General features: G+C 46.8%; 1 protein-coding gene across 1 annotated transcript in view; it reads right to left on the bottom strand.

Moving 5' to 3' along the window:
* The window catches only part of LOC138503234 (uromodulin-like), a 41,130-nt gene that overhangs the window by 24,112 nt on the left and 1,849 nt on the right, over positions 1 to 15,169 (bottom strand). The window contains exons 2-6 of the mRNA XM_069622820.1: positions 11,749 to 11,824; positions 10,942 to 11,037; positions 9,004 to 9,215; positions 7,557 to 7,717; positions 4,550 to 4,798 (exon numbers count right to left, since the gene is read on the bottom strand). Coding sequence (XP_069478921.1) covers positions 4,550 to 4,798; positions 7,557 to 7,717; positions 9,004 to 9,215; positions 10,942 to 11,037; positions 11,749 to 11,797 — 767 coding nt within the window. The 5' untranslated portion in view covers positions 11,798 to 11,824. The remainder of the gene's footprint in view (positions 1 to 4,549; positions 4,799 to 7,556; positions 7,718 to 9,003; positions 9,216 to 10,941; positions 11,038 to 11,748; positions 11,825 to 15,169) is intronic.

The raw sequence follows: 15,169 nt of genomic DNA, 5'->3' as shown, positions 1-15,169 counted from the left end.
CACAGAAGTGCTAGAACATATTTGGGCACAGGCACCTACTGTTTTCGAAATTAAGCTCTTGGTATACACATGCAGTTGCAATTAAATGTTCATTAAAAAAGTATGTCCTCAAGAGTATGCTATCATAGAGAAACTGGGACCCCAAAGCCAGTTCAACTACCCACTCCCAGGTGTGCTACTGAACAGGTAGATGTAAGTCGAGAGCCAACCAACCTCTTTCTCCTATCTGTGCTACTGTACCATACAAATAAGGGGGAATCGCTCTCCTGTAGCCTCTCTCCCAGTCATCGATTCTTGATGATTTACTGGTGCAGTCACAAAAAAAAGATTTTTTTGGGGGCTCATTTTGTTTACCAAAGTGGCGCATTACTAAAACCATCTGGCTGCCAGTTCGTTGTCCTTGGAGCGTCCCAGGCTCCCTACCCCTGAGAGCCACCTCCCTTGGGTGCAGTTTTATAACAAATGAAAGATGCAGACAGAACAATAACTGTGTGAGTCAACTGAGAGATGAATGCACTCATGCTCCATTCAGAGAGAGGCTTTGAAAATGTAGCTCTGACAAATCAGAGAATCAGGGGGGCAAAGAAGCACTGCACATCTCCGTTCCCTCTTCATGGGTTTACGGTTGCCACCTGAAAGGATGCCAGCAGCTAACCTGACAACCTGTCCCAACTCCATGCCTCGTGTGCTATTCCCTGGTTAACCAAACCCTGTGAACTCATAGGCCACATACGACCCACAGAAGTCTTTTTACCGCCCGTCCTGAACGTCTGTTTCTTGCACTAGTGTAATTAACGCGTGCAGCTCCAAGGTATAATATTAACAACTAGTGTTTGTGGGTAAAGGGCCGGCATAAAGTCTCTATTTCGGAGCCAGAGTCAAATAATAAGGTGCTTGTGGCAGAGTGAAGTTCCAGGCCTCTGCCTGGACACAGGGTTTTGCAACCTTTGGCTCTGCAGATGTGTTGGACTAAATTGCTCATCAGCCCCAGCCAGCATAGTCAATGGTGATGGATCATAGGAGTCGTAGTCCAAAACATCTGGAGAGCCACATGTTTAAGACCCCTGGCTTTAAGGAACACAAAGTAAAATAATCCATGAAAGTAACAGGAGAATGACGTTCCTGGATCTACATGGGTAGAATAAAAGTAGACTAGAAGAACAGCCTGGGGGCATCAAGTTTATGTAGGATGGAATGGTGGGGGTCTGAGTCACCTGAGGAGACAGGGGTATCTCACAGGTCTGAAACCTGGTAATCCACTTTACAATAAAAGACAACATGGAGAGGGGTGATGTCTCTGTGTGGCCTGTAAATCTGCCGAGATACCACCAAACTGTACTACCATTACTGCCACTTGGTCTGGCAGTATTACCGCCGGATTACAAGTGGTAGTAGACAATGTTAGTCCCCATTAATTGGAGTCCATAGGACTCCATGGTGTATTTCAGCGGCATTACTGCTGGTAGTAATTTTGCTGGTGGTAATACTCCAAATTGTTCTATTTTGGGTGGTATGGTGGAGGAAATACCTCCAGCTTCTTGCTAAAAGATTTTCCTCCACCTTTGCCCTCAAACTCATGGGTTGGGCGGTGCGATAATGTGGCTCCATACGGTATTACCAGTGTTGCCATTCAGAACTTATTTACCTCAGCAATGTATTCAGTTCTCTGTTTTTTGTCCTGACGCTTAAAATGTGCGATTTGCATTACAAGCTGTGTGCCGCAGACTGCTTCCACTCTAAGCGGGGAAGAAGTTAGGGCTGTGGGGACTAAGACGGCAGGACTTTTCAACCTTTTGACACGAGGGGCCTTCACTGAGTCTTGGGGGGGCATCACCTCCTACGGGATATGATACAGTATACTTACCTCATTGCTTTCTAACACTGGTTCCTCTACATCAGCCTCTTGCTGACATAGAAGGGTTTATAGCTGTTCAGTGGGCATTCAGTGGTTAAGATCTGTGCTGGCCTGCCATCTTGTGATAAACAGCAGCTATTAACCTTAAATTTGTCGGCATCGCAAGTCTCACTTCTCCCACAGCAACAGCAGAGCCCGCTTGCCAGTGCCTGATAATCCCAAAATTCTCTGTAATTTTATACAAAGCTGCATTTTATTTTTACAAGGTTATTTTACTCACTGAATGCTGATCAAGTGTTTTAAGTCTGGACTTTATTATCTGGGTGCTTGTAATTGCAGCACAAGCACTCTTTACAATCTAAACTAGAGGTGTGTTTACAATGTTGATTGTTCCAAAATACATCTCCTAGTGTGCTGCTTTGGGTCAGGTGGCCCCGTTTAAGCTGTACACAATGATACATTGTCTGGTTGACATACTATGTGATTTGTGTATTTTACAAAGGAAACTAAGACCACTAGAACTCACCACCCCAGAAACTCCCAATCCCGCCATTGGGGGCATTCCTGCGGACATGGGAACACAGAGGAAAGAATGAATAAAAAAGTATTTGCCTTCAAGAGGAAGCTAGACGTTTGCAAAAGAACAGTTGGAGCTGGGCAAGCCACCTAGCAACATTAAGGTCCAGCTTTGATGAATACTTCCCTGAAGAAAATGCTGGCATTAATGACTGGGTGATGCAGACTTTTCTGGCAGAGGAGGTGGTGCATCTTTCATTTGATGCCCAGGAAGAGCTGATTGAGGTTCCGTCAGACACTACTCTGCATTCTGAATTTAGGAACATTGCAGTGGGTGAATTTTGACTGAAGGTTTCTTGGGAGGTAAGACGTTATTAAGCATAAGTGGGTTAGACTTTTTTTTTACTGACTCCTTCATTTTTTGAATAAGGGGTGTTTCAAATGAATGTTGAAAACCCGGAAAGTGGGAGTTATAAAAACACGGAGACAACCATGGCTACAACATTTAGACGCAAGTGCTTCCATCAGTCCCACACATCACCTGCGAGCAGGGTGAGCCTGGGTAACTGATTTTTAACATTGTACACTACTTTACCAGAATTTCTGGTAAACTACAATGTTAAAAGGAGTTAACACTCTTCCCCCCAAGTCTGAAACCACACTTCATTGCATTATATTTCAGCCAGGATTGCATTATACTTCAGCGGCACATCTGATGTGTCCACTGAACGGTTTAAGATTAAGCTACATCCATAACTCTATCTGGTTACCCAGAGGTAACATCTGAGCAAATGTCACTTGTGGCTGGCCAATCTACAGCAGCACTATTGTAAGTCTGAATTGTTCATGTTTTACTGGGCCTCACCAGAAGAAACACCCACTCACACTGCACCAGTCAGTGCAGGAGACCTACTGGAAGAAACGCCCACTCACACTGCAGAGGTCACTGCAGGAGACCTACTGGAAGAAACACCCACTAAACACCCACTAACACTAAAGCAGTCACTGCTGGAGACCTACTGGAAGAAACGCCCACTCACACTGCAGCTGTCACCACAGCAGACCAGACCACAACTCACACTGGAGAGGTCACTGCAGGAGACCTACTGGAAGAAAAACTCACTCTCACTGCAGCGGGCACTGCAGGAGCTCAGACTTCCACTGACATTTCAACTATCACTGCAGGGGCTCCACTAGAAGAAACAATCCCTCACACGGCAGTCATGAGTAAGGGAGCCCAAATTGAGGAGATCACTCACACTGCTGGAACCACTGCAAGGGTCCTCATAGGAGAAGATCCCTTTCTCTGTGCAGTAATGGCTGCAAGGCCCCCAAGGCCCCTCAAGGAGAAAACCCTGGCACACACTGGAGCTATCACAGCAGGAGTATTAACATTGGAGGCTATAAACAGGCCCCTGGATCAGATGGGATGGCAAGCACTGCGCTCACTGCAGGGACACTGATAATGCAGTGTAAGCTGTGCAAGAGGGTGTTTTCTAGATTACCCAAATGCTGCCCTCCCTGTAGTATGCAATAGTAAAGCTTTGCATTGCAACGAATGCTGTCACTGTATGTATATATGTATATATATTGGCCTCTTTCTGTCTGTTCTTATTACATTATTATTAGTGCTTCAAACACTGATGCTAGTAATGGTAATACTAGTATTTTTTACACATACTCGCCATGGGAACCCAGAGTGTGGATGACAGAATGTACACACTGTTTAAAGACATGCTGTGCGCTGTTGAGGATAGGCCTTCACACAGCACTGGGCAACCCGAACTCCCAAGAGTCTCCCTGATTGGGTGGAAATGCCCCTGAACCAGACTTAACCCCACCCCCTGAAATGGATAATAATGGTACCGAGTCTTCCTGAAAATGTTTGCATTGGCTCCAGATAAGACTAATAACATGCCATATGGGATAGTTATGTATTTAGTTTTACATATGGCCGTTATAGTGTACATGTTTGCTAATACCACACTTGCACCACTGTCTTGACTTTACACCTTTATGAAACAGACCTTTGAAGCAATCTGCAATAATGGCTGCACTTTGGTCCGTTTTGTAATGTCTGAAGTGTGGGTGGTCTGCCCATGGAGGTAAAGGCACTTGGACATGAGTCCAGCAGGGCCTTCTACTTTGGGATATGGCGGGACCTGTTCTGGGACTTACCCATTGGTGATGATGTCATATTGCAGGGCGGCGTTGGGATCGTTGATGCTGGTGGCGTACAGGCGCGTGACTGCCAAAGAGAATGACGCAGCGTCAAGGTCCGGTATGATGACGCTGACGTAGAGAGGGTCCTCGACGTTCAAGGGCTGGGAAGACTCGATGTAAGGGACAGCGAAGGCAGAATCTGTGTAGGCCGCCATCATAGCGATCACTGTGCCGAGCCCTCCTGGGAGCTGGATATCTGCGGCGCTGGAATAGAAATAGACGAATTAGCTGTCATGTGTCATGTGCTGGAGCAACAGGCCTCAGTGGTGCTGGCCGATATTGCATATGTTACGCGCTATATAAATAATACATCATCATTATCGTCATGTGTTTTTCCGTAATGACCTTTATTTCATCCCACACCTCCATTTAGAGCTAAGCCGGTGGTACCCAGTACCCATCACCATCAAATGCTGCACGCGCCCTTTTCAGATTTCTTGGGCTGCTGGGCGCGCTCTTAGAAGGGCAGGAGCTTCTTTGGGGGAAATGGCTTAGTGGTCGTGTGCTTCTGCACGTTTTAGGAGATGAAACCTTCTTTGTCATTTCTCACCTCTAGCGGACCCTCTGCTACTCCCACCCGTTCCAGTTATTTGTATTATTGTAAATAAATCACTGGATAAGTTGATAAAGTTTTGGGGGTGAATTTAAACTTTTTGCTTACTTTAATTTCCCCCCAGTGTTGACAAGGACAATTTATAGAGAGGACAAGCAATTTTAAAAGCCAAACCAGCAGGGAGGAGTTGAAAACTGAGAGGTTCCCTATAAATTAGCTCAGTAGGAACCACTCTTCTCTGCTTAGTCTCGACCACTACTACTCAAGGGTTCTGTTTTGCACTTGCCAGATGCCTTTGTGGCCATGCTCCTTGCTACATAAATTGTTATTACATTACATTGGGCCTCATTACACATTGTGCGGTAACCATGGCGCTATTAGCGCCATGGTTGCCGCCGGTATTTTAACGTGTCCGCCTTGGTGGATGGCGGAGTTACCGGCCTACTCTAAGGTGAGCGGGGTCGGTAATTCCCCATTCACCAAGGCCCTTCCCCATTCCCATTTTTGGTAAAACCAGCCGTTAACGTCGGGTCCCGCAAAGGGAACTCGTAGTAAGGCGGTAAGGGTTTACCGGTACCGGTGCCCTTACCGGTACCGGTAAACCCTTACCGCCTACCATGTAATGAGGCCCATCGTCTTTAAAGTTTCTTGCATGGATTCTTGAAAACAAGGGTGCAAGGTTAGTGGCAGCAAAGATAATTAAAGTGGAAGGATGAATGAGAATGAGACAGTAGATGGTTAAGAGGGAATGAAGTTTTGGGTAGGTAGGCTAACCTAACCCACCAACCACAACCCAGGAAGGTTAAGCTGCCTGCCCCATCCCTCTAAGCACCCCCTGCATTCTTCCTGGTGCCTGATTCCCTGTAGCCTACAAGTCTGTTGCACTGTGTTAGGTAAATTGACAGTGTTTTAATACCACAGGCCAAAAGGCTGACGCCAGCATTCCCAGTCTGCCCACTTCACAGGGAAGAAAGTGGCAGAGGTTTAGATGATCGATGGAAGGAGGAGCCACTGTACTGTAGGGGTGTGCTCACCTGCCCAAACGCCAACGCCACAATATGTTTTAAGTGTCAGCAGCATTAAAAAGATGGTATTGCACAGATTGGGTATATAGGCAAACATTTGCCCCAACACAATTACGAACGTGGGGAACTAGCAAGAACTGAGATTCTGGACAAAATAACCAATGTAGCCTTGAGGAAGACTGTAATGGTCGAAACATGTGTTGGCTTTTAATTTTCGAAACTCACAGCACAAATAACACACTATTTGGACAAAAAATGACTATTTTTTGTTTAGTCCTGTATAAATTGATGAATGTTCATGTCATGAGACACATGCACTGCGATGGAAAAATACATAATTTCAAGGAACTTTGACTGTGGTACTGGGCATAGCCAGATAATATTTGTGCATACGATGCCATCCCAATAGAATTAAGTAGTCGTAACCTAGCACAGTAAAGGGGGATCTGTGTGCTCACACACATTACCACCGTTGCACAGTGCAGCCAGGTTGAGCTCCCTGTGCTCTCTTTCTACTTGCTCTCATTATATCACACGGTCACCACCTATGTCACCCTCCACCCAACTTCATGGCACCCTAGAACAGTCCCAGCATGTCAATACTCCCTATGAGTGTCTCTGCAGCCCCTATAGCAGATTGAGACATCCCCACTTCCTATATTTGTGACAGTTTAGTGACATCTGTAAATGTGGTTGTCTATGCAGTGTCCCACCTGACACCTGCATCAACCTGTCAATCCATCACTCATCAGTGCCACACTGCTGCTGAGCCCAGGGTAATCGCTGAGCCAAAGGATACCCCTGAGCTCAGGGATACCCCTGTGCCTGGGACTGTCACTGAGCTCAGGTACACCACTGAGGCAGGTCCTGCTGCTGAGCCCTGGGTAATCGCTGCGCCTGAGGATACCCCTGAGCTCAGGGATACCACTGTGCCTGGGGCTATCAATGAGCCCAGGTCTACCACCGAGGCAGGTCCTGCTTCTGAGCCCTGGATAATCGCTGAGCCTGAGGATACCCCTGAGCTCAGGGATACCACTGTGCCTGGGGCTATCAATGAGCCCAGGTCTACCACCGAGGCAGGTCCTGCTTCTGAGCCCTGGATAATCGCTGAGCCTGAGGATACCCCTGAGCTCAGGGATACCATATTGCCTGGGCTATCACTGAGCCCAGGTCTACCATCGTGGCAGGTCCTGCTGCTGAGCAAAGGGTAATCGCTGAGCCTGAGGATACCCCTGAGCTCAGGGATACCACTGTGGTTGGGGCTATCACTAAGCCCAACTCCACCACTGAGACAGGTCCTGTTGCTAAACCCAGAGACAAAGGTGATCCCCATTATTGAACTCGGAGAACCATTCACTGAGTGTCTGCCCAGAGAGCTACTCACCCTAGGACTGGTTTCAATGCGGTTGCGAGGTCGACTGACATATTGAGAGGGTAGGAGCAGGACACGTTGTAGGTGTAGTTTTGTCTTAATACGAGTCCACTTTGAGAAACCCTTGCTGGTATGAGGAGCTGATTGCTGTAGGTCACATGAGTAGTATTCGCCTGAAAGGGAACAAGAAAGAGCCAGAGTGAGTATGGAGCGTCCCAGACAAAGTGCATAATGTCAGTCTCCAACGCTTCGTCCAGTGGGTGCTACGGAGGCGGGGCTTGGATGCCTTCAGCCTCAGAGGGGTTGATGGGAGCACATTGTATCAGGCAGATCCAAGAGGGAACTGGGCACAAAGGATGCTCAATGGTCGTCATGGTGAAAAGTGATGTCCCTGGGATAGGATCAAGCACACAGTAAAGCAATGGTCACTTATCATGGAAGGCTGGCGAAGGTCGGGGGTCTATCGAATGCAGCGGGTCATGTCCTGACCACATTATGTTTAGTTTAATCTAATCAATATTTAAAGCGCCCAAAACGATGTAAACAACATCAGGGCACTTTAAAAGAATAAAATAAAGAACAATACAACAACATAACGTACTGCACTCACACCTAAAGTGCATAATGCACCTTATCTCTGCCCTGCGACGCCTCAGAGAAGTGGTAGAGGTGCAGCGGAGCCTTCAGTGCAAGCCTGGGCATCCATTTGGGTCTGCCTAGCAATGCACCACTGCTGCACTCACACCTAGAGTACTGAACACACCTTATCTCTTCCTTGCGATGCCTCAGAGAAGAGGTAGAAGTGCAGTGGAGCCTTCAATGCAAGCCTGGCCATCCATTTGGGTCTGCCTAGCAATGCACCACTGCTGCACTCACACCTAAAGTACATAATGCACCTTATCTCTGCGCTGCGATGTCTCAGAGAAGAGGTAGAGGCGCATTGGAGCCTTCAATGCAAGCCTAGGCATCCATTTGGGTCTGCCCAGCAATGCACCACTGCTGCACTCACACCTAAAGTACATAATGCACCTTATCTCTGCGCTGCGATGTCTCAGAGAAGAGGTAGAGGTGCAGTGGAGCCTTCATTGCAAGCCAGGGCATCCATTTGGGTCTGCTCAGCAATGCACCACTGCTGCACTCACACCTAAAGTACATAATGCACCTTATCTCTGCCTTGCGATGCCTCAGAGAAGAGGTAGAGGTGCAGCGGAGCCTTCAGTGCAAGCCTGGGCATCCATGTGGGTCTGCCTAGCAATGCACCACTGCTGCACTCACACCTAAAGTACATAATGCACCTTATCTCTGCGCTGCGATGTCTCAGAGAAGAGGTAGGGGTGCAGGGGAGCCTTCAGTGCAAGCCTGGGCATCCATGTGGGTCTGCCTAGCAATCACCACCCGCCCAAGCTCCCTTGCAGAGCACCTGCTGTGCGTGGATCAGGGATCCGGTACCAGCCCTCACCGTCATGGTGTTCCCACAGAGGGTGGAGGTGGTATTGGTGGCGACGACGACCGTAGCATTGGCATTGACATCAATCACGTCGATCCCCTTGCAGGTGGGGTCCCTAAGGTGCAGGTTTTCCGAGTTGAACCCACTCCTCTCCAGCTGGCATTTGCCCTCAGAAATCTTCATCTGGCCTGAGAGGCACTGCACGATGGGGGTTGGAGGTGATGCTGTAGGGGGACATGGGCAGACATTCAGAAAATCGATACCAATAATGAGAGAGCAGCTCGAGGCTGGGAAATACAGGAAAAAGCAGAGCACGAAAGAAAGAAAAACCATCAAAGAATCTCAGATTATTGTTCACTCTCCCATCATCTTGACATCAAGGCTGGACTCGGGGAATCGTGTGCACTGTGTGAGCCCATGTGGATGCAGTGGTAAGAAATACCATTAACCTGGAAGTAGATTTATTTATTTATTTATGGTATTTGTTACACGCCCAAACCCGGAGGTATCACAGCATCAGTTACATGGTAAGCTTATCCGCTTACAAAGATCAAGTCATAAAGATCAAGTCATACATACAGAAATTTGTAAAGGGATGCATTTACAATACATGCGATACTTGTTAAAGTACAGGCACATTATTATAATACCGTTATTTACAATAGAACAGCTGTATTGAGGCTTTAATTATCGTGGACAATGCAATGGTTAGTGGTTAGAAAGTGTTGAAGAGCCAGGTCTCGATGAGTTTCTTAAAACATTGGTGAGAGCCCTCATTTCTGATATGCATGGGAAGGAAATTCCAGATCTTAGGTGCAGCGACTGGAAAGCTGGCACCCCCAGCCCTAGAGCCCTTGAATCTCGAGACGAATAGGTGAGTACTTGAACCTGACCTGAGAGTTCTAAAAGAGAGTTTTTGGGAGACGCAATTGTTGAGATAGGCGGGTGCATCATTAGTGATACATTTGTGTGTGGTGGTCAGTGTCTTGGAATTCTCGATACCGAGTCTTCCATCTGCTGCTGTCACTTATTGTCTTGTGGCAAATCTAGCGTGCAGTGGGATTTCATGCTGCAGTTGTTGGCAAACCAACATAGTTGGACAGCGTGCAATCACATTGTAGCACTAGTAGAAAAGGATGTTTGCGAGCCCATCCACTGTTACCAAAGGCGTAGCAAGGATTGTCTTACAAGTGGGGCCTGAAGCTCATGTAGTTGGGCCAGAAAAATCTGTAAATGCCCACACAGCGTTGCTGAGTGGGCGTTTACAGATTTTGGGTGAGCCTTGCACGCTCAGGCCCTACCCTTGCTACGCCTCTGCCTGTTAGATTGAACAGCCACACTCCTAATTCCTTCCCCTGTTTGACGTCGCAAAAGATCACAGTCACAACTTCCTTCCAGAACATACTCCTGTTATTAATGTAGGCAATGAGCAAGGTCAAACTGTGCCTCTAGGTCATGCACCGGAAGAAATTGAGGCAAGGTTCAAGGTCAGGTTGTGCAACAAGATCCAGGTCACATTGCTTCCAGGTCGTGTTCCTGCAGGTGATGTAGGTCTAATTCATAGTCACATTGTACTTCTAGACTATGTCTCCGGAAGTGACGGAAGTAGAATACAACGCCAAGCATTACTTCTAGACATTATTATCAGAACTGACTGTGAACAGATGTTCTGCTTTTTGGCCCTACTCCTGGAAGTGGCCTAGGTAAAGATCAAAGTCAATAATTACTTCCAGGTGATGTCCCCACACGTGACCAAAGCAAAGATCAACGTGAAGCATTGCTCAAGAAGATAGGTTTGGAAATGACATAGCAAAGATCAAGGAAAAACATTGCTTCCAGGTCATGCCTCCAGAAGTGATAGAGGAGAATACTCTGCAGCCGAATGTTTTCCAGAGAAGAGCATGTGTGCCCTGAAACCGTGTGGGGGTGTGGTGTGGCAGGGTGTGTTACCTTTAGAAGTGTACAGGGCCAGGTTGCAGCTGCATGTGTTCGAGGTAGCATTCAAAACCTCATCTGCTGCACACGGTGGGGCGTGTGTAGACGCCGCTGTGAGAGAAAGAGAGGGAGAACAAGTCAGTACAGTGAGCCAGGCCCTTCACTCCCATCACCTCCCTTCACTCCCATCACCTCCCTTGATACCCATCACCTCCTTCCACTCCCATCACTTCCTTCCACTCCCACCACCTTCCTTCACTCCCATCACCTCCCTTCACTCCCATCACCTCCCTTCACTCCCATCACCTGCCTTCACTCAAATCACCCCCTCCTCCCTGGCAGGCTCTGATAGCGCTCAAGGTCCCGCAGGATGCAACGAGGACCCCACATAATAATGCAGCGACCCCATCAGGGTCCTAGAGGGCAATGCTTCATCTCTCTATGTTCATGACTTCAGCTTAATAGCAGAGACACAGGATTTATGGGAGAATGATTCTGAGCAGTCCTGCCTCAGGGTCAGGTAGGAGCTATGTGCCTTCAGCCTCATTTCATGTTTTTATTAAATTATATCATCACTCTCCCCGACTCACTGACGGGACACATTCCACAGTACACACTGCAGGCAATCCACAGCATCTATATTTGAAATAAAATAACACAAGAGAAAGAGAATGGTCTGAGTAGCAGGATGTCTCGCACTCAGCTTATCTACCCCAGCCAGAGCAGTTCTTCAACAGTACGGAGAGCGTTTATGCCGCCTGTACCACGTGAGAGAGAGGGGGAAATGGAAGCAATAGCCAATCGAGGCGCTCGGCTGATCACCTGTCCTCAATAAGCAGAGAACGATAGCCAGTCCCAGCCGGGGAGTCATCTTTCAATTTTCTGTTTGATGGAGAGCCTAGAAGAGACAGATTCAAGCTTAGATTCTTTGCAGTCAATGACGTCAGGAGTAAAGAGTAAGACACAGTGGTGGTGGCGGGGGGGGGGGGGGTATTTATCATGGTAGTGTTCCAATCCCACAGCATGTAAACATCATGCATAAACAGATGTTGGCATGTTTTTAATGAGCAGCGCTTTTTTGTAATGATTTGCCAGGCGGAGTGGTGGCATGGATCGGAATGTATGGATTTGAGACCCCCATTTGCTGTGCCTCACACCCTAAGGCACCTCCGCCCGCATGTAATTTGGATGCAGGTGAAGATGGTGTGGATTCCTATGGAATCTGCCTATTTTTGCAACTGTAAAAAGTAGAGGGGCTTCCATATGAATCCATGTAACTGGCACTGACCATGCATGGGCACAGCGGGTGGCATTTTAACCCATTTGGTAATGGTCTGTACATTTCACTATAACACGGAAATACGGAATTTCCCAGATTTCGTGATATGCCTCTGAGAATTGGTAAAACGGATCAAAATAGCAAAGAAGGGACTGCTGGGACAAAAGTGCACTCATGTTAGAAACTCCTGACTCTTGGGAGCTCCAGATATCAGCACAGCCTGCCCCCAACAATGGTTGCTATGATTACACATTAGGAATCCATATGTTAGAAACTCCTGGATCTTAAGAGCTCCAGCTATCAGCAAAGCCTGCTCCCACATATGGCTGCTATGATGACACAGAAAAGTTAGGAATCTATAAGTTAGAAAATTCGGACTCTTGGGAGCTCCAGATATCAGCAAAGCCTGCTCCCACCTGTGGTTGCTTTGATGACACAGGGGAGTTATGAATCCATATGTTAGAAACTCCTTACTCGTAGGAGCTCCAGTTATAAGGATAGAATGGTCCAAGCTATGTCTTTTATGGTGACAATCGGTTACTAAGAGTCCCTGTTCGGAGACGTATTCTATACGAACATAACTTGTAGGCCGAGATGGTTCACAGCCTTCCACCTACAATGACCAATGTCTGGGCGAGTTGCCATTTTTTGAATCTGCTCATGGAATTTCTATGTTCAAAGAACAGTATGCAGCATTCCAAAAGCAGTGAATGGGCCACGTCACCTGACGCTTTCGCATATTCTTTATCTGTACTGCATGTTTGAAGCACACATTAGCTGTGTATATGCACACAGTCACCGTCCCCAAGCAATGCCCCCTTTCATAATCTTCCAACGTCAACATTAGCGCCCAGCAGATGCCTGCGGCCCACCTCAAATAAGCTCCTCTCGACCCCTCGCTTTAGCCACAGAGCACAGCCCAGGGGGAAAGCCTTTGTCATTTCTTCCCCCAAACTCTGGGACTGGCTATGAAACAGATCGGCGGCTTCTCGACCTGCTGATCCTTGAGGGATGAGTGCATCCAACAACTCTAAGCACAGCTCACCTCTCCCACACCCTCTTGCTGCATATAGCGCCGAGAGACCGACCTCTGGCGATAGTACTGCACAGTGTCTGTTCTTCCACGGTGGGGTGTGGGTGTATCTGCACAGCAGGAGTTCAATATATTGCACTGTCGGTGTATTCCTGCAAAACCTGTTTTAATAGCACACTAGCTGTACCTGGCATTTCATACAGTGATTTGTTGGTCTCTCTCTCTCTCCCTCTCCCTCCTCATCCTTTGCTGCCAGCGACACATCCAGAAAAATAAGGGTAGATATCGTGTAGGGGCACAGACATTTTTTTTCAGCAAAGGCAGATATTAAAAAGTAGGACATTATTTTATTGTACTAATATTCCCTCTCTTTCCAGCTTTGCCTGTCTCTCTCTGCACACTATCTCTGTCTTTCTCTCTATGCCACTGTCTCTCTATGTGGGTGAGGGCTGAGTTGTCTGGACATCTGCTAGAGTCACCCCAGGCATTACTGACCGCTCTGTGACCAGAGGGATAAACGAGATCTCCTGAGGAGGCTGTGGGCTGTGCTTTTTGCTAAAACATCTGTTACAAATATATAATTGTTTTCAATTGTACCAACATTGCAACCTGACACTTTTTGAAATGTTAGAATGTGTAGGTTTAATAAATGCTTTCAGCATATACTGTAGTCATAATTACAAAGTTAAATGTGTCTTATTGTCTTACTGAGCAAAGGGCATTATCAAAAATAGCATAACCATATACGTTATTTTCTGATATAGGGTTATCATTACAATATGAATAGTCTGGTGCACTCCTATTGTAATCTTTCAACATGCCCTATGGGAAAATGGAAAACGATGAATAGCACCAATGTGGATTCCTTGCTGCTTGATAATCACAGAGCATTGTGAGAACACAAGACTGACCACATATATTAATTTTTGATAAAATGTGTCTGTGATAAAAAGGTTGAATGCTTGAATCACTAAACACATAATGCACACTGCGCTTGTTGTTTTTATTTTTATTTTTTCACAACACTCACCCCAACATTAACATTTGTTCAGCATGGAAGCATATACAGCTATTTTAGCAGCTTCCAGTTTTGGATTTGAGCATAAATATCTATCACATAAAAATCCCGGGGTGCAAGTGCCCTCCAGAGACAATCGTTCCTTTCATGTGCTTGGTTTTAGGGTAAGGATGGCTGTGCACAGGCTCAGTTCCCAATGCACCGACATCCTAAGATACTTATATATGTACAGGCCAAGGGGTGCACATGCTGAAGCTGTCATAGACCTGCTGCACACTGCCAGTATACATACACCTGTCCAGTATAGATTTGGGGTGGTACCCCCTTTACTGGTCCCCTGTACAGCTGTCTCATTAGCTGCATTTACAAGGATTCGGGTGGGCACTGGACTCTAGACATTTTAGTGGACATGCATAATTAGATTCCAGGGTTCTAGTTCTGGGTGCCATTGCTTGTAGATGTAGACACACCGGGCTAACTCTATGTTAACTGAAAAAGCTACAAGGAATCTACTGTACTTGAAATAAGGACTCAAAATTGCAAGGGACAAATACATCGAAAAACAATTTCTCGGAAATCAAGTGGGAGTGATTTAGGAAGTACCCCGATTTGTATAGGGCTCCAATACACCTGTTGTTTCATTCCTCTATGCCTTCAGAAAAATAGGTTTTGCTCAAAAAACGTAACTCAAACCAGAAGCGCACTACTTTATAAGTGTTAGAGCAGTGTGCTGTGTAGAAAAAGAAGTGTAGCATATCACACATCAGATGACATGGAGGATAACATAATACCAATGGATGGCCAGGCCTGGGTGCTTCCCATTCACACACTGAGAGCAAAGAAACTGGGACATTCTGGCATGAAGATGTATGTGTGCTGAGGCCAGGAAGCAAGACAGGACAAACCAACTCCT

The sequence above is a fragment of the Ambystoma mexicanum genome, chromosome 11 (genome assembly GCF_040938575.1).
Source record: "Ambystoma mexicanum isolate Mex_15411 chromosome 11, UKY_AmexF1_1, whole genome shotgun sequence".
Taxonomy (NCBI): domain Eukaryota; kingdom Metazoa; phylum Chordata; class Amphibia; order Caudata; family Ambystomatidae; genus Ambystoma; species Ambystoma mexicanum.
This window is presented reverse-complemented; position numbering and strand designations above follow the sequence as displayed.